Source organism: Chiloscyllium punctatum, chromosome 15 (assembly GCF_047496795.1).
Source record: "Chiloscyllium punctatum isolate Juve2018m chromosome 15, sChiPun1.3, whole genome shotgun sequence".
NCBI classification, from domain to species: domain Eukaryota; kingdom Metazoa; phylum Chordata; class Chondrichthyes; order Orectolobiformes; family Hemiscylliidae; genus Chiloscyllium; species Chiloscyllium punctatum.
In genome coordinates, this window is record NC_092753.1 from 68,408,928 (window position 1) to 68,429,604 (window position 20,677).

Here is a 20,677-nt window from a genome sequence, read left to right on the forward strand (position 1 = left end):
TTTTCAGCAGGTCTAGTTTTTTTCATTTTCTGTGTTTGTTGTTGTCTAACATCTATGGCTTGTTGCACTGTGTCTGTCCATTCATGGTCTGTTGCATGACTCAGTAAAGATTTTTGATGCAAAATTTTCCGGTTGTATTTACCAAGTCTGTTGTGGGCATCATTAATCATTTCTCTAAGCACTCTGAAGCTGTATTGCTCTGCTGTACTTATGGCTAGTGGGGTGTTAAGGGGACGTTTGAATTGAAGACATTTAGGTAGTATCTGCTTCCTTAGGCATTCGTGCAGGAAGTACAGGTGTTCGCAGGTGGCACTCTGTCGGATGGCATTTGTTTCCCATTTTCGGGTGAGTTTTAGCGTATTGTGCCCATAGGTCTTAGTGAGTTTTGAGAAGATTTGTAGCTCAGGTTGAGGTTTTGGATGTAGGTTTGCTCACTGAGCTTGAAGGTTCATTTCCAGATGTTTCGTTACCCTACTAGGTAACATATTCAGTGGGCCTCAAACACATTGAGTTAGACCCCATGTACCACCCCCTGAGAAAAGAAACAGGAAGTGACTTCACCACAGGAAATAACATCACTACAGGAAATGACATCACCAACCCAAAGAAGCCCAAACATATAAAGAGAAAGCAGGAATTTTCAGCATTGCTTCGCCTGAGGCCCACTAAAGATGTTACCTAGTAGGGTAACAAACATCTTGAAATGAACCTTCAAGCTCAGCGAGCAAACCTACATCCATGAACTTACATTATTCAGACTCTAGAAGGAACATTCAGAAAGAACAAAAAATTGAGATGATGAGAAGAGTCTACATCAAATACCTTGCAGATGGTTACACGGGTTAATAAACATGGCTGTCAACTAAGTGGTTTAACTTTCTTCAGGAAAAATGAAGAAAAATTAAATAAAACATGACAATAATAGCAGACTCCTAATTACTGGCCTGATTTTACTGATTACTTGATCAAAATCTGGGAGAATGTGAAAAGCAGCACAGTTTCAGTCCCAATAATGCTAGATTTTGGATACTGTCTGTACAGGGCAAACAGACAAGAGACATGGCCTAACCTGGCACAAACTGAGTCAAGTATTCAAACCATTGTCGCATGGTGGAATCTCCAAACAGATAGACAATTTTTCTACGGAGGCATTCTTTAATATTTGCAGGAGTGTCAAAGCGGTGAATATTGCAGGTTGTTGACATCCACTGGTCCTGATAATAAAAACCAGATGGTGACACCATCGGCGGTCCCCGGACACATTCTCCAAGAGCCGGAGCTGAAAATAAAGAGATACAAGGCACAGCTAGATGATGTGCTATATCTTCAATTTTCAACACATTTCTCACTTGTTATCAAGGCAATGACAACCCCAGCAGGGCCATCAGCTGTTGCTACAGGAAGTATACAAGTACAAGAAGAAAAATAATCTAAATAATATTCTGAACAAGTCTGTGTCATTGGGTAAATACACCAGCTGGTGTCACTGAATTATTATAATCAGGAGATCCCACCTCTAAACCTCTGTTATCACGACAATAGAACCATTAAATAGGATTTATTTAAAGAATATAATCATGTTCCATTAAATATCACATCCAGTATACGTGGCTGTCAACTAGACCATTTATCTTTGACCAGAAATGATAATGAATAAAGCAAAGTATAGATGAAACTAAGAAACGACTCCTGACATCTAACTATTGGCTCCTTTGAATTAGTTGTAGACGAGCAGGAGGCTGGAAGAACACAGCAAGCCAGGCAGCATCAAGAGGTGGAGATGTCAATGTTTCAGGTCTGGGGTGGGTGTAGGGGGTGCTGCAGATAAAGGGGGTGGAGGGGGCAGGGTGGTGAAGTGGGGATAGGTTAAGACAGATAGAGGGACCAATCTGCTTAGTCAATGGGAGGAATGAATCCGGTTGGTGGCAAGGAACAGAGGTAGGGAGGGGGGAGGGGCTGGGAAGGGAGTTGGAGAAAGGGAAGGGAGATTATTTGAAATTGGAGAATTCAATGTTAAGTCCAGTCCAAACACCTTGCACTGCGCGAGCAATAAAGATTAAGCAAGACATGGCATATTATATCTATTACCTTTATTATTGGATCTAAGCAATATGAACTATTTCTTGAATGGCTTTTTTAGTTAATTATTTTTTTAATCCAGAACTACAGAATGGACATGTTGCACCATTTTGTGTAACCTCAGAATATGTGACAGCTGAAGCTGTATTCAGCATTCTCATGACTTAAATATTTAATTTGAGAACAGTAGGAACAGATTCTAAATGTTCAGTAAAATCCATAACTGAAACTGCAGTCTTTAGGTCGAATCTTAAAGAAGGCTGAAATGCATGGGCTCGGATGTAAACTGTGGCAGAATCATGAAAACTCCAGTGAGGTCGACCTCAACATCGGCAGCAGCTGCTGCGTTCTTTCAAGCATCTGTCAGGTGTCAAAACAAGTTTCTCGCTCAGTAGTGAGAGGTTGTCTATTAAAGGGGACTACTGCTTTTTAATGACCTTATCAACTGCAGATTATACCCTGTTAATGTGCAGGTTTATATCTTATCACATGGCACAAGCAAAATTGATGAGGCAAGTCTTCAGCATGGAGTTCGGAGCAGGCAGCTGGCAACTTCAGCTCGACATTTGTTCCATATTGGACACCAGGCACTACCAACTCAAGGCAATACTCCATGGGCAACAGCACCTGTGCCCCATGGCACAGACATTGGCATCCAACATGCACCAGCCTCCAAGAACCCTCAAGGCACATCTTTGATCCATTTACACTATGTTTCTTTGATCCAGTGCTGCACCTCAGAGGAATACAGTGACTATGATTGAAGTGTTGCAAAACAGGATGCTGTTTGCTCAGAAATAAGCACCGAGCTCATGGAGCGAACCATGCTGCATCTCTGGTTTGTTTGCTTGCTCTCTTAGTGACCATTCAACCTATCTGTCTTGCCGTGTTTTATTTTCCATGGGGGAGTCCATTGGGATTAGTCTCCATGCTGTCCCAGATCCATGGGACTTGGGATACTTGTGCATGAAACACAGAAAGCTAACACACAGGTGCAGCAAATAATCAGGAAGGCTAATGAAACGTTGGTTCTTCTTTCAAGGGGATTGGAGTATAAGAGTAGGGGAGTCTTACCACAACTGTACAAGGTGCTTGTGAGACCACATCAGGTGTACTGTGAGCAGTTTTAATCTCCTTATTTAAGCAAAGATATTATTTCATTGGAGGCAATTCAGAGAAAGTTCCCTAGGATGATCCCTGGTGTGGAGAGATTGTCTTAAGAGCAAAAACGAAATAGGTCGAAACTCTACTCACTGGAATTTATAAGAATGAAAAGTGATCTCATTGAAATATAAAGGATTTTTAAGTGGCTTAACAAGATAAACACAGACAGGATATTTCCTTTCATGGGAGAGTCTAGGAACAGAGGGCATAATTTCTGAATAAAGGGGTGCTAATTTAAGGCTGAGATGAGACAGAATTCTTTCTCTGGGAGAGTTATGAATCTTTGGAACCCTTTGCCACAGAGAGTTGTGGGGGCAGAGACTGTGTGTATTTTAAGGCTGAGTTAGATAGATTCTTGACCATCAAGGGAATCAAGGTTTATAGGGAAAGGGCAGGAAAGTGGATGGGAGGAATGTTAGATCAGCTATGATCCAAACAAATGGCAGAATAGGCCTAAAGACCCAAATGGCCTACTCCTGTTCCTATTTCTTATGGCCTGATTGTCTTATCTTGACTATACCTATTCTGGGCTGTTTTCCTTACAGGATGAGAGGGGGGTAGGTATTATACATGATGAAAATGAGTGGCACTTTTGTTGCAAATTGGGAGGCATCTCAAGTGAGTGAGTAAGGAGTGTAGAGAACAAGCAGAGTTAGCGGTGCCAGGGTTGAGGTGGGTGAGAATGACTGGAAGAGGATATTATGGGTATTAGAGAGGGTATTAGTGTTTTGATGGGAGTTGAGTACAATAGCAGATATAGAGTGAGTGCATGGAGGGAAGATGGAGCAGTGGAGAAGGTCACTGACTTTTTTCCTATATTGCTGTGCATTCCTCCAGGTGGTTGAGACTACAATGAGCTCGGTGGCGATTTGGAGCAGACTGCAATGTCTGGTGTTGTGACCTCTTCTGCTAGTCCTTGAGCAAGAGGACAGCCCGCCTCCTCACCATGGCAACAACTAGGACCTCCAATTCCACGTCCATAAAGTGAAGTGCCAGTTTTCCCTTTTCTGCCATGTTTGGGACCAACCTCAAAAACTGCAGGAAGACACCAGACTGAAAACACTTGTCTGGTGCATAAATGTCTGTTAAAAATGGTGCCATTCCTAGAGATTCCCGTCCATTGCGGGGTATCCTGGCAGTTACAAGTTGTTCTGGGTATGGTGAGTAGTAGAATGGGAATCGGATGGGAAAGATACCACAGATACAGGGCAGGTAATAAATGAGGCAAGTTTGGTCAGATATACAGAAATAACTCAGCCTTAAGGAGAAAACACTCTGAGAAACTCAACAAAACTGACAGCCAAAAGCAAGGCACGATTCAGTCCTCCATTTATTTTATAGTGCAGGCCCCTTCCTGAACTACAGAGGGATTATTGGCAGGAGCTATGCTATTGGCCTGCTGAGGTCCCTCATTCCTGCACCTGAGGCACAGATACTTTGGGAATACTATCATTTGTTGCAGGGACAGAAACAGATGATTGCAGGTAAGCTGCCTATTCTCTATCCTTTGTCCATACAATGTCTATGCCTATTTCATAGCAGAGATGGTGCAGGGAAATGGAACAAAGTCTGAACCCAACATTATTATATTTTTCTCAATCAAATGGTGAGGATTCTCTATTTGGTTTCATGGAGCACACACTAGGAGCAGATATATATATATATCGAAAGCACAAATTATAACAAATCCTGAATTAAATTGTTTTATTTTATTCAAAGATTGGTGTCATGTTTGTTAATCAGCAAAACCAACCCCCTATGTCTAGAAGTACAATTCCAGTTTCAAATGCTGTGAAAAATGCTCCACAACATGAGAAACATTGTGATATAGTGGTGAAACTTGTCAGTATGAACACAAAGAGTGTGTAGATCTTAATGCAGTTGGATTACATCATCCCTGCCTGGATTATCTGAATTGAAAATGTGTTGCTGGAAAAGCTCAGCAGGTCAGGCACCATCCAAGGAACAGGAGAATCGACATTTCGGGCATAAGCCCTTCTTCAGGATTATCTGAAGGTTCATCTTCAGTGAGCGTGTTAAACTGAAGGTTGTGGATAGACAGCCCATTTACTCTTCATCTCATTTTACTTCCTATTGAAGACAGCACTTGGATACAAGTGATGATGTTTCTATAGAAGTACTTCGTTAGCTGTACAGCACTTTGAACCATGGAATCCTAACAGTGTAGAAACAGGCCCTTCAGCCCGACAAGTCCACACTGAACCTCCGAAAAGTATCCCACCCAAACCCATCCCCCATTACTCTACATTTACCCCCTGACTAATGCACTTAATCTACACATCCTTGAACATTATGGGCAATTTAGCATCGTCAATTCATCTAACCTACACAGCTTTGGCATTTAGTGGTTATGAAAATGGCTATATTAGTGTATGGAGTGTATGTTCCCAATGCAATAACGGCCAGTAATCTGTCTGCGACGTGTAATCTCATCCAGGCTGTAATGTCAGCATAACATTAAATTTTAACCAGTTTAAGATCTGGATCCAGAAAACACAGCAATCATTATAATTAGTTTGTAATTTTCTTAATAGGAGAGTCCCTGGCTTCAGTTAAAAGAAAGCTAATGAATGGCTAGTCAGCTCCAGCTCTTATATTACAATCCCTCTGAAGTTGGAATGAAAGTTTAGCTGTTCCAAGTCTGATGACATAGAATGAAATGTCATAGTTCATTGTCTTTAATGAACCTTGCACATAAGGTAATCAATTGGAAAACATGGATGATTTACTGGTGGTGGTTAAATAATGGAAAAACAAATACCATGAGTGGTTTAGTGATGGAAAAATAGTTCCCTTGTGTGAAAGAATATTTCTGGGTATTAAAATAAATTAAAATGTTATCATTGGGATGTTTATGTGGTGCAAAGGTAGTGTCCTTACCTCTGAGCCAGGCAGCTCATTTTTATGTTTCACTTGTTGCAGAGATGTGTAGCAATATATTTGAACAGGGAAATATATGAAGTGCTGTCGTTCAGACTGTCTGAGTACTAATAGGATTCTTTTTTAAATCTCATTTTCATATCAGAAATTGAAATATGTAAAACTTAACAAAACAATCAAGTCTTCATCATTCCACATAATGTAAAATGGCATGGACATTAATAAATGCATCATGTTAAATATTTTGGATTGGGATTAGTAGACCTGACTGTACTGAGATCATAGATTTATGCTGTTTAAGTCCTACTTACTGTAAATAAGCAAAGACTCAAAAGCTAATATACTTATGGACATACATGGGAAACTAAGTTACACTTTATTTCAAAATTCTTACCTATTTACAGCAAGGGATTACGCCAACATTCTCCTAATTCATGCTTACTCTAATATACCAAACCTCCAACATAGTAGCCAGTTATAGGGTTAAGTAGAAACCCCGAAATAAAGGAAGAGGTCAGAGTGCAGAACGTGGAGAGGTTATTAAAATCTCCAGTACAGACACTAATAGGAGTGTATGGAAAGGGTTAACAATCAAACTTCAAACACACTGGATAAATGAATGACAATGAAAAGAGGGATGGTTAATACAAGACTGAAGGTGTTATATCTGAATGCACGCAGCGTAAGGAATAAGATGAATGAGCTTGTGGCGCATATCGAAATTGGCAGGTATGACATGGTGGGAATCACAGAGAGGTTGCTGTAAATAGATCAGAATTGGAAGCTGAATATTCACAGATATACATCCTATTGGAAAGACAGACAGGTGGGCGGAGAGGGTGGGGTTGCCTTACTAGTAAAAAATGAATTTCAATCAATAGTAAGAAATGAAGTAGGGTCCGATGGAGTGGAATCTGTGTGATTAGAATTGAGGAACTGCAAAGGTAAAAAAAAAGGCCTCCAAACAGTAGTAGTCAGGAGCTGGGGGCGCAAGGTACACCAGGAGATAGAAAAGATATGTAGGAAAGGCAAAGTGAGCATGGGGGATTTCAATATGCAAGTGGACTGGGAACATCAGGTTGGTAGTGGATTGCAAGAAAAGGAATTTGTGGAATGTCTACAAGATGGCTTTTTGGAGCGGCTTGTGATGGATCCCGGTAGGAAACGGGCAATACTGGATTTAGTGTTGTGCAATGAGGCAGACTTGATAAGGGAGCTAAAGGTGAAATGATTGTAGTATGATTGAATTTATGCTGCAATTTGAGAGGGAGAAGATAGAATTAGAGGTAACAGTATTACAGATGAATAAAGACAACTATAGAGGCATGAGGGAAGAGCTGGTAGAATTGACTGGGAGAGGAGCCTAGCAGGAAAGATGGTGGAGCAGCAATGGCACGGGATTCTGGCAATAATTCAGGAGACACAGCAGAGATTCATCCCAAGGAAAGAAAAGCATGGTACAGGGAGGATGAGACAACCATAGCAGTCTAGCACAAAAGCAAAAGAGAAAGCATATAATGTGGTGAAGGACAGTGGGAAATTAGAGGACTGGGAAGCTTACAAAGACCAACAGAGGGCAACAAAGAAAATAAGGTGGGAGGAGATTAAATATAAGGGTAAGCTAGCCAGTAATATAAAGAGTTTCTTTAGATACATAGAGGGCGAAAGAGAGGCAAAAATGGACATTGGCTCCCTGGAGAATGATAGAGTCATAGAGATGTACAGCATGAAAACAGACCCTTCGGTCCAACCCATCCATGCTGACCAGATATCCCAAAGCAATCTAGTCCCACCTGCCAGCACCCGGCCCATATCCCTCCAAACCCTTCCTATTCATATACCCATCCAAATGCCTCTTAAATGTTGCAATTGTACCAGGCTCCACCACTTCCTTTGGCAGCTCATTCCATACACGTACCACTCTCTGTGTGAAAACGTTGCCCCGTAGGTCTCTTTTATATCTTTCCCCTCTCACCCTAAACCTATGCCCTCTAGTTCTGGACTCCCTGACCACAGGGAAAAGACTTTGCCTATTTACCCTATCCATGCCCCTCATAATTTTGTAAACCTCTATAAGGTCACCCCTCAGCCTCCAATGCTCCAGGGAAAACAGTCCCAGCCTGTTCAGCCTCTCCCTGTAGCTCAGATCTTCCAACCCTGGCAACATCCTTGTAAATCTTTTCTGAATCCTTTCAAGTTTCACAATATCTTTCCGATAGGAAGGAGACCAGAATTGCGTGCAATATTCCAGCAGTGGCCTAACCAATGTCCTGTACAGCCGCAACATGACCTCCCAACTCCTGTTCTCAATACTCTGACCAATAAAGCAAAGCATACCAAACACCTTCTTCATTATCCTATCTCCCTGATACTCCACTTTCAAGGAGGTATGAACCTGCACTCCAAGGTCTTCTTGTTCAGCAACACTCCCTCTGACCTTACCATGTAGTGTATAAGTCCTGCTAAGATTTGCTTTCCCAAAATGCAGCACCTCACATTTATCTGAATTAAACTCCATCTGCCACTTCTCAGCCCATGGAGAGATAGTAGTTGGGCACAAGGAAATGGCTGAGGAACTGAATAATTACTTTGCGTCAGTCTTCAAGATGGACAACATGAGTAACATCCCAAAAATTCAAGAGAGTGAGGGGACAGAGCTGAGTATGGTGACCATCATTGAGGAGAAGGTCTTAGAAAAACTGAATGGCCTGAAGGTGGATAAATCACCTGAACCAGATGGACTACACCCTAGAGTTCAGAAGGAGATAGCTGAAGAGATAGTGGAGGCGTTAGTGGTGATCTTTCAGGAATCAGGGAGGGTCCCACAGGACTGGAAAATTGCTAACATGATGCACCTATTTAAAAGAGGAGTAAGGCAGAAGGACACAAAATTACAGACTGATTAGCCCAACCTTGGTCATGGGTAAGATTCTGGAATCCATTGTGAAGAATGAGATTTCTGATTACTTAGAAGTGAATGGTAAAATAGGGCAATGTCAGCATGGTTTCATCAAGGGGAGGTTATGCCTGACAAATTTGTGCAAATTCTTTGAGGAAGTAACAAGCAGGTTAGACCAAGGACAGCCAATGGATGTTATCTACCTCGACTTCAAGAAATGTGTTGCACAGAAGGCTACTGGGTAAGAGAAGGGCCCACGGTGTTAGTGGCAAGGTGGTAGCATGGATAGAAACTTGGCTATCTGACAGAAAGCAGAGAGTGGGGATAAAAGGGTCCTTCTCAGAATGGCAGCCAGTAACCAGTGGTGTTCTGCAAGGCTCAGTGTTGGGACCATAACTTTTCACTTTATACATTAACAATCTAGATCAAGGAACTGAGGCATTCTGGCTAAGTTTGCAGGTGATACAAAGATAGGTGGAGGGACAAGCAGCATTGAGGATGTGGAGAGGCTGCAGAAGGATTTAGATAGATTAGGAGAGTGAAGAAATGGCAATGGAGCACAATTTGGGCAAGTGTGAGGTCATGCACTTTGGTAGGACAAATAGATTAGATTACATTACAGTGTGGAAACAGGCCCTTCGGCCCAACAAGTGGCACGGACTATTTTCTAAATGGGGAGAAAATTCAGAAGGCTGAAGTGTAAAGAGACTTGGAAGTTCTTGACCAGGATTCCTTCAAGTTAAACTTATAGGTTGATTCATTCATTAGGAAGGCAAATACAATGATGGCATTTATTTTGAGAGGACTTAAATATAAAAGCAAGGATGGACTTCTGAGGCCCTACAAGGCTTTGGTCAGACCACATTTCGAGTATTGTGCGCAGTTTTGGGCCCCATATCTCAGAAAGGATGTACTGGCCCTGGAGCATGTTTAGAGGAGGTTCACGAGAACTGTCCCAGGAATGAAAAGCTTAACATATGAGGAACATTTGAGAACTCTGAGTTAATATTCAATGGAGTTTAGAAGAATGAGGGGGATCTAATTGAAACATACAGAATACTGAAAGGCCTGGGCAGAGTGGATGTTGGGAAGATGTTTGTTTGGTAGGAGAGACTAGGACCTAAGATCACAGCCTTAGAGTAAAGGGAAGACCTTTGAGAATGGAGATAAGGAGAAACTTCTTCAGCCAGAGAGTGGTGAATTTCTGGAATTCACTGCCACAGAAGGCTGTGCAGGCCAAGCCATTGAGTATATTTAAGACCGAGATAGATAGTTTCTTTATTGTCAAGGAGATTAAGGTTTACGGGGAGAAAGCAGGAGAATGAAGATGAGAAACTTATCAGCCATGATTGAATGGCAGAGCAGACTCAATGGGCTGAATGGCCTAATTTCTGATCCTATGTCTTATGGTCTGAAATCTAATTATCTTACTTTGTTCAGATGAGGGCTCCACCATTACGTATCCTGGTGCTCTGTGTGGGATGGACTGCTTGATATTGACACCACTGTAAAAATAAACATATCATAGGTTAGTCGTTGTAATAATGACACATCAGGAGATCACTCAAAAGTACTTTCAGCAAGAGTCAATAGATGTGAAGTTGGAAAAGCACAGCAGATCAGGCAACATCTGAGGAGCAGGAAAGTCAATGTTTCGGGCCGAAATCCACCTGAATCTTTGACTTTCTTGCTCCTCAGATACTGTCTGACCTGCTGTGCTCTTCCACCTGTACATCTCTTGGTTCTGGCTTCCAGCATCTGCAGTCCTTAATGTCTCCAGTCCTTTCAGCTATCCCATTCTTCAAACCTACAGAAACAACTTGAATTAAATTGCAAACATTTTCAGTGAGCATCTAGGTAGATGCAATGTGAGTACATGCTTAGACAGTGGGTGAACAGCCCTGAGATGCTCTTTGGTTCAGTCAATAAAGTGATGCTTGTCCCTGCACACAAAGTCTCCTTGTCACAGCATTGCCATTAAAGTATAAAGTGCAGCATTAAGGAGTAGAAATGTACTGTAAGTAGATGAGAAAAGTGCTATATTGAAGTGATGAGCCCGGAACAAATCAGATATCAATGTCCATGGACAAGAGCTGCCTGTGACTGTTGTCCATACAACAGGCAATGAGATGTCAGTAAAATAAAATATTGGAACAGGAACAGGTCATTCAGCCCTTCGAGTGAGTATATCATTCACATGATCATGGCTCATCATCTAATTCATGCCCTATACCTGCTTTCTCCACATATAGTGTCATTAAGTCATAAAGATATACAGCACAGAAACAGACCCTGCGGTCCAACTCGTCCATGTCAACCAGATATCCCATCCTAATCTAGTCCCATTTGCCAGCACTTGTTCCATATCCTTCTAAACCCTTCCTATTCATATACCAATGCTTTGCCTTTTAAATGCTGTAATTTTATTAGTTGGCTAATATTGTGCTACTATTTCAGAAAGGTGGTAAGGAAAAGCCAGGGAACTATAATCAATGAGCATGACATCGGTGCTGGGCAAGTTGTTGGAGGGAATCCTGAAGGATGGACATGTATTTGGAAAGGCAAGGACTGATTAGGGATAGTCAACGTGACTTTGTGCATGGGAAATCATGTCTCACAAACTTGATTGAGTTTATTGAAGAAGTAACAAAGAGGACTGATGAGAGCAGAGCAGTAGATGTGATCCATATGGACTTCAATAAGGCATTCGACCAGTTTCCTCATGGGAGTCTGATTAGTAAGGTTAGCTCTCATGAAATTTAGGGAGAACAGCCATTTGGATAGAGAACTGATTTGAAGATAGAAGACAGAGGGTGGTGGTGGAAGGTTCCTTTTCAGACTGGAGGCCTGTGACCAATGGTGTGCCACAAGGATCGGTGCTGGGTCTGCTGCTTTTCATCATTTATATAAATGATTTGGATGTGAGCTTAAGAGGTATACTTAGTAAGTTTGCAGATGACACCAAAATTGGAGGTGTAGTGGACAGCGAAGAAGGTTACCTCAGATTACAACAGGATCTTGATCAGATGGGCCAATGAGCTAAGGAATGACAGATGGAGTTTAATTTAGATAACTGCAAGGTGCTGCATTTTGGAAAAACAAATCTTAGCAGGACTTATACACTTAATAGTAAGGTCCTGGGGAGTGTTGCTGAACAAAGAGATCTTGGTGTACAGGTTCATAATTCCTTGAAAGTTGAGCTGCAAGTACATAGGACAGTGAAGAAGGCATTTGGTATGCTTTCCTTTACTTGTCAGAGCACTGAGTACAGGAGTTGGGAGGTCATGTTATGGCTGTACAGGATTTTGGTTCGGCCACTTTTAGAATATTGTGTGTAATTCTGGTCTCCTTCCCACTGGAAAGATGTTGTGAAACTTGAAAGAATTCAGAAAAGATTTACAAGGATGTTGGAGAATTTGAGATATAGGGAGAGGCTGAATAGGCTAGGGCTGTTTTCCCTGAAGTGTCGGAGGTTGAGGGGTGACCTTATAGAAGTTTATAAAATCATGAGGGGCATGGATAGGATAAATAGATAAGGTCTTTTCCCTGTGGTAGGTGAGTCCACAACTAGAGGGCATAGGTTTAGGGTGAGAGGGGAAAGATATAAAAGGGATCTAAGGAGCAACATTTTCACACAGAGGTATGGAATGAGCTGCCAGAGGAAGTGGTGGAGGCTAGTATAATTACAGCATTTAAAAGGCACCTGGGTTTGTATATGAAGGGGAATGGTTTAGAGGGATATGTGCCAAGTGCTGGCAAATGGGACTAGATTAGGTTATCTAGTTGGCATGAACAAGTTGGACTGAAGGGTCTGTTTCCGTGCTGTACTTCTCTATGATTCTATGACTCTATGACTGGTATACAATGGCATCTAGGTTTTGTTACACCATCCCCTTCCTCAATCTATTGCTATTCAGATAATGAGTTGCTTGCCTGTTTTTGTGACTGAAGTGGACAACATCACATTTATCCACATTATTCTGCATCTACCATGCATTTGCCCACTTACTTAACTTGTTCAAATCACACTAAAGCTTCTCTACAACCTCCTTACAGCAAACCAACCCACCCTGCTTCAAGTCCTCTACAAACATGGAGATTTGGCATGTAGTTTCCTCAACTGAATCATCAATACATTTTGTGAATAACTGGGGTTTAAGCACTAATCCCTGTGGTGCTCCACTAGTCACTTCCTATCACACAGGCGTAGACCCGTTTATTCCTAATTTTTGTTTCCTGACTGTTAACCAGTTCTCAATCCATCACCTTCAATATTTCTTTCACCATTCAATCCATTTCAGTATATGACCACCAATCACATGATCTTTAATTTTACATGCTCAGGTTTTATGTGGGATACTATCGAAAGTCTTCTGAAAATCCAAGTAAGCAACATTCATTGGCTCCCCTTATCCAGTCCACGACATCCTCAACAAATTCCAGTAGATTCATCAAGCACAACTTCATCCTCATAAATCTATGCTGACTCTATCCAATATTGTCACTATCTTCCAAGTTCTCTTGTATTACATCTTTCATGGTGTTCCCATGACCAATGTCAAGCTAACTAGTCTATAATTCATTGTTCTGAGGAAGAGTCTGAAAAGGGAGATAGCACTCGGCAGGGTGACACTAGGTCCGTGAACATACAAGATGGCCGATGAGCCATCAGTTGGTCAACTTGACTTACAAGATGGCCGCCGGATCACAATATGGAGAGAAACACCAGAGCTGATATAGATACTGCCTGGGGCTACCAGAATGCCAGCACAATGCACTCTCAACCCAGTTGATTAGCTTAAGGTGGATGAGGGAGAGAAATGCTAACAGCTTGATACACGCTGAATACAAAATGCTAATAACCAGGGCTGCAGTAATTGTCCTTCTCAGGAAGACCAATTAGCGCCCATTACTACAGCAATGGATTTCCATGCAGACATTGAAACTGACAATGTCTACACTGAAACTGACAATGACCACACGGAAATTAACAAAGGCTGCGCTGGAACCGACAAAGACTGTATCGAAACTATCAATGATTTTGCAATGATTGTCATAAACAAACCATGTTACAAGGACTATAATCTCATCATGGACCTATTGTATCATAAGATGTATAAAAGTTTCTTGATATATTGAGAGAAGACTCACAGCTGACCGCTGTGCTGTTGGTGTCTTTCTCTCCCTGGAGCTCCAGTATTTCCTTGTGTAATAAACTCTGTGATTGAACCCCGATTCTGACTCCAAGACTGGTGTTTTTCCCCACAACAAATCACTCAACCTGAAACATTAACTCTGATTTCACTCCACAGGTGCTACTAGCTTTTCCAGTAATTTTTGTTTTTGTTTCTAATTTACAGCATCCACAATTCTTTCAGTTTTTACAATGCATTGTTTTCTCTCTGCCTCCCTTCTTACCTAATGTGGTTACATTAACTCCCCTTGGATTCAAAGAAACTATTCCAGAATCTGTAGAATTTTGCAAAATGACTACCAATGCATCTGTTATTTCTAGGACCAATTCTTCTTTTTCAGTTCATTCCATTTGAGTGGGAGCAGCGGCCGAGTAAAAGCGAACCTGGGAGACTTCAGCTAAGGTAAGACAGTTTGTTTTAAAATTACTTACCTGTAGCGGGCAGCGGTGTTTTTTTTTTCTCTCTCTTCACAGAAAGAGCGGGAGCAGCAGAGGAAGTGACGGCAAGCAGCCGAGAAGGAGAACAGTGAGTATAAATACTCACCCTTTTACACCAACGGTCATTTGAGTGGGAGCAGCGGCCGAGTAAAAGCGAACCTGGGAGACTTTTCACCACAGAGAGCGGCGCGAGCTGGGCGGAAGTGAGGTTGGAGCACAGAGCTGGTCGGGAAGGTAAGTGATTAGTATTTGAGTGGGTGTGGAGAAGGTAGCACTGACAGGGAATACTTGCGGACACAGAGATGGGCTCAAGTGTGTATACTTCAACGCAAGGAGTATCAGAAATAAGGTGGGTGAACTTAAGGCGTGGATCGGTACCTGGGACTACGATGTTGTGGCCATCACGGAAACGTGGATAGATGAGGGACAGGAATGGCTGTTGGAGGTTCCTGGTTACAGATGTTTCAGTAAGATTAGGGAGGGTGGTAAAAAAGGAGGGGGGGTGGCATTGTTAATTAGAAATGGTATAACGGCTGCAGAAAGGAAGTTTGAGGGGGATCTGTCTCTGGAGGTAGTATGGGCTGAAGTCAGAAATAGGAAAGGTGCAGTCACCTTGTTGGGTGTTTACTAGAGGCCCCCCAATAGCAGCAGAGATGTGGAGAAACAGATTGGGAAACAGATTTTGGAAAGGTGCAGAAGCCACAGGGTCGTAGTCATGGGCGACTTCAACTTCCCAAATATTGATTGGAAGCTCTTTAGATCAACTAGATTGGATGGGGCGGTGTTTGTGCAGTGTGTCCAGGAAGCTTTTCTAACTCAGTATGTAGATTGTCCAACCAGAGGGGAGGCCATATTGGATTTGGTACTCGGTAATGAACCGGGACAAGTGATGGGCTTGTTAGTGGGTGAACATTTTGGTGATGGTGACCACAATTCTGTGACTTTCACCTTGGTTATGGAGAGAGATAGGTGCGCACAACAAGGTAGATTTTACAATTGGGGGAAGGGAAATTACGATGCTGTAAGACAGGATTTGAGGAGCATAAGTTGGGAGCATAGGCTGTCAGGGAAGGATGTGGTGGAAATGTGGAACTTTTTCAAGGAGCAGATACGACGTGTCCTTGATATGTATGTACCTCTCAGGCAGGAAAGAAATGGTCGTGTGAGGGAGCCTTGGTTGACGAGGGAGGTTGAATGTCTAGTAAAGAGGAAGAAGGAGGCTTACATAAGGTTGAGGAAACAGGGTTCAGAAAGAGCAGTGGAGGGATACAGGATAGCCAGAAGGGACCTGAAGAAAGGGATTAGGATAGCTAAGAGAGGGCATGAAAAATCCTTGGCAGATAGGATCAAGGATAACCCCAAGGCATTTTATGCGTATGTGAGAAACCTGAGAATGACGAGAACGAGGGTAGGTCCGATCAAGGACAGTAGTGGGAGACTGTGTATTGAGTCGGAAGAGATAGGAGAGATCTTGAACAAGTACTTCTCTTCAGTATTTACGAACGAGAGGGACCGTATTATTGAAGAGGAGAGTGTGAAACGGGCTGGTAAGCTAGAAGAGATACTTGTTAGGAAGAAAGATGTGTTGGACATTTTGAACAACTTGAGGATAGACAAGTCCCCCGGGCCTGACGGGATATATCCTAGGATTATGTGGGAAGCAAGAGAGGAAATTGCAGTACCGTTGGCAATGATCTTCTCGTCTTCACTGTCAACGGGGGTGGTACCAGGGGACTGGAGAGTAGCGAATGTTGTGCCCCTGTTCAAAAAAGGGAATAGGGATAACCCCGGGAATTACAGGCCAGTTAGTCTTACTTCTGTGGTAGGCAAAGTAATGGAAAGGGTACTGAGGGATAGGATTTATGGGTATCTGGAAAGACACTGCTTGATTAGGGACAGCCAGCACGGATTTGTGAAGGGTAGGTCTTGCCTTACAAGTCTTATTGAATTCTTCGAGGACGTGACTAAGCATGTGAATGAGGGTAGAGCAGTGGATGTAGTGTACATGGATTTTAGTAAGGCATTTGATAAGGTTCCCCATGGTAGGCTTATGCGGAAAGTCAGGAGGCATGGGATAGAGGGAAATTTGGCCAATTGGATAGAAACCTGGCTAACCGGTCGAAGTCAGAGAGTGGTGGTAGATGGTAAATATTCAGCCTGGAGCCCAGTTACAAGTGGAGTTCCGCAGGGATCAGTTCTGGGTCCTCTGCTGTTTGTAATTTTTATTAATGACTTGGATGAGGGAGTCGAAGGGTGGGTCAGTAAATTCGCAGATGATACGAAGATAGGTGGAGTTGTGGACAGTGAGGAGGGCATTTGTCATTTGCAAAGGGACTTAGATATGATGCAGAGCTGGGCTGAGGAGTGGCAGATGGAGTTCAACCCTGCCAAGTGTGAGGTTGTCCATTTTGGAAGAGCAAATAAGAATGTAGAATACAGGGTTAATGATAGGGTTCTTTGTCAGGTGGAGGAACAGAGGGATCTTGGGGTCTATGTACATAGATCTTTGAAAGTTGCCACTCAGGTGGATAGAGTTTGTAAGAAGGCCTATGGTGTATTATCGTTCATTAGCAGAGGGATTGAATTCAAGAGTCGTGAAGTGATGTTGCAGCTGTACAGGACTTTGGTTAGGCCACATTTGGAGTACTGTGTGCAGTTCTGGTCGCCTCACTTTAGGAAAGATGTGGAAGCTTTGGAGAGGGTGCAGAGAAGATTTACCAGGATGTTGTCTGGAATGGAGAATAGGTCGTACGAGGATAGGTTGAGAGTTCTTGGCCTTTTCTCGTTGGAACGGCGAAGGATGAGGGGTGACTTGATAGAGGTTTATAAGATGATCAGAGGAATAGATAGAGTAGACAGTCAGAAACTTTTCCCCCGGGTACAACAGAGTGTTACAAGGGGACATAAATTTAAGGTGAAGGGTGGAAGGTATAGGGGAGATGTCAGGGGTGGGTTCTTTACCCAGAGAGTGGTGGGGGCATGGAATACATGGGAGTGGTAGAGTCAGAATCATTGGTGACCTTTAAGCGGCATTTGGATAGGTACATGGATGGGTGCTTAATCTAGGATAGAAGTTCGGCACAACATCGTGGGCCGAAGGGCCTGTTCTGTGCTGTATTGTTCTATGTTCTATGTTCTATGTTCTTGATGTTTCTAAGCTCAACTCAGATAGATTCTACATCACCAGAGTGAATACCTTTCCTCACAATCACATCTCTAAAAACTGAAACCTCTGCATATTCAGTTCTCATTCATGGTCACGTTTCAGCCATGTCTCTGAAATCCCTGCTATACCATTGCCACTTACATTTATCTGTGCCACTAATTTATCCATTTTATTGTGAATAATTAGCGCATCAAGGCACAAAACTTGAAGGCTGATCTTTTTCATGTTCTTCATCTCAATTACAATGGTCCTGCTCAATCTTGTCCTTGAATTCTCTGCCTATCACATTTCTTATTTCCCACTTTGTCTTTTGTTTTGGTCCTTATTTCAATGCTATGTGTCTCCCTGTAAGGGTTTCTATCCACCTGCCCTTTTAGTTTTAACCCTTCCCAACCACACTTGCAAATGTGTTCCCTCAGGCATCAGTTCTGGTCCCACTCAGATATATCCCCATCCGACTTGTACTGGTGCTACATTCTTCAGAACAAATCCCAGGAATCAGAAAAAAAGCCCACTTGCATGAGCTCTCCAGATGTGTGTTCATCTGATTTATCCTGTAATTTATATTCTGATTAGTACACAGCAGTGACAGCAATCCTGAGACCACTATGTTTCAGGCCCTATTTATTAAACCTGCTTCCTAACTCCCTATATTCTGCTTTTAGCAGGACATCATGTTTCTTCCTTACGTTGTTGGTACCAATGTGTACCACAACCACTGGCTTTTTACCCTCCCACATTAGAATGTCAGTTTCCTGGTGTCCAAGTTGAAGGTCTGGAGGAGCAAGCAGCAAGCTGGACCCACTCGGACTTTCAAGTCAGAATCCTCAGTGTCTGGTTTCAAGCCAGTGAGTGAGAGAATGGGAGTCTGCACATTAATGTGTGAATAATAGGCAATAATCCCCATGAATGATTACAGATTAGGGAGAATCTCATTTTTAAATCTGCACTTGCTTGGAAAATGTGACTTTTTTGTCTCAACATTAAGAAAGGCCTCATTTGACATCTTATCTTAATTTCCCAAATTTCTCACTATAGCCCATGTAATTCAGGACCTGGAAAGATTCCAGCTCAAAATCATTAGCTTTCTGTACTTGTAAAGTTTATAATTCTTTTCTCCATTTGACTCATTTTGCAAACATTTGAAGTTTACATGTTTTCACTTGCAGTATATAAGGGCTGTCTTTGGAAATAGAGTATGATGTGGTTCGTGTAGGGAATGAACTTCCAGAGGAAGTGATGGATACGGCTACAGGTACAATGTTTCAAAGATATTTAGAGAAGTGCACGAATAGGAAAGCATTGGGGGGATATGGGCCAAACACAAGCAGGTGGGGCTGGTCTAGTTTGGGATTATGGTCGGCACGGGCTGGTTGGACCAAAAGGTCTGTTTTTGTGCTGTTTGACGCTGTGGCACTATGACTCTATGACTGTATGACCCTTTAAGAGCTTTGCAGGCAAATCAACCAAGTGTCTGGATGCTATTGTATGATCATAGGCAAGAGGTACTCTGCAATGTAACACTTGAAGCACAGATTACATCTGGAGGCTAATGAGTACTTCGTATATCAGTTTAGTTTTAAATAAACATACCAGACACCTTCAAGTAAACGGGATTGATATAACTCAGTTGTGTTACATTTAAATAACACAAGAATATTCAAAGGGATATTTTCCAACATTTTCCAAGGAAAAGCAAGCTGACAGCATTTTAGTAGCAGTAATGGATGGAGTGAAATATTGACACAAAGGATGAACTGTAAACACCGAGTGTGCTTCAAGTCAATAAGTTACCTGATCCAGGAGCCCCGTGTACCAGGTTACTAAAGGACATTGGGTGGATATAGATGAAGGCTTCCTGTTCTTCTGAGATTCAGGGAAGTGACCAGAGGGTTAGAAAGTAATAAGAAGTATTCAAGAAAGAGTTTCAGAAAACTCCCAAAAACTGCAGATCAGTCAGTTTAACATCAGTAGTGGGTAGATTTTTAAGAGCAATATTTGAGGTAAAAAGGGGAGACAGCACAGGTTTGTTCACTAATTCGTTTATTTTTAAATAGAGCACCAGTAAAGTGAATAAAGGCAAAACAATGCACATTGTCACTATGGAGTGTGAATAATCCCTTGACAAAGTGCCACATTAAAATTGGGTCTCAAAATTAAGGCGGACAGAACAGGGCAGAAGGGTCAAGGTCAGCTTGGATTCAAAATTGTTTCAGGAGAATAAATCATGAGTCATAGCAAATGGTTTTTTTTTAGAATGAATCTTGGGAAATACTTGAGTCCTTGAACAGTAAGTGCTGGGGACAACTGATTTTCTTGATGTACAGGCATGAAAGACTTGGAGACTGAAATCGAAGGCAAGATTTCAAAATTTGCCATCAAACTAAGGGAGTGAGGAAGGCATTTGATACACTTGCTGCTTTTAGTCAGTACATTAAGTATTGGAGTTGGGAGGTCATGTAGCGGCTGTACAGAACATTGGTTAGGCCACTTTGTATGGAATACTGCACACATTTCTGGTCTCCTTGCAATAGGAAAGATGTTGTGAAATGTGAAAGATTTCAGAAAAGATCTACAAGGATGTTGCCAGAATTGGAGAGCTTGAACTATAGACAGAGGCTGAATAGGCTGGAGCTGTTTGCCCCGCAGTGTCAGAAGCTGAGGAGTGACCTTATAGAGGTTATAAAATCATAAGGGGCACGGTTAGGGCAAATAGCCAAGGTCTTTTCCCCAGGGTAGGGGAGTTCAGAACTTAGAAGGCATATGTTTTGGGTGAGAGGGGAAGATTTTAAAAGGGATCTAGGAGGCAACTTTTTCACACAGTGGGTGGTGCATG

At 42.3% G+C, this 20,677-nt stretch overlaps 1 protein-coding gene across 1 annotated transcript in view; it reads right to left on the reverse strand.

Moving 5' to 3' along the window:
• The window catches only part of LOC140486358 (NXPE family member 3-like), a 110,297-nt gene that overhangs the window by 40,513 nt on the left and 49,107 nt on the right, over positions 1-20,677 (reverse strand). The window contains 2 exon segments of the mRNA XM_072585390.1: positions 1,070-1,279; positions 10,475-10,548. Coding sequence (XP_072441491.1) covers positions 1,070-1,279; positions 10,475-10,548 — 284 coding nt within the window.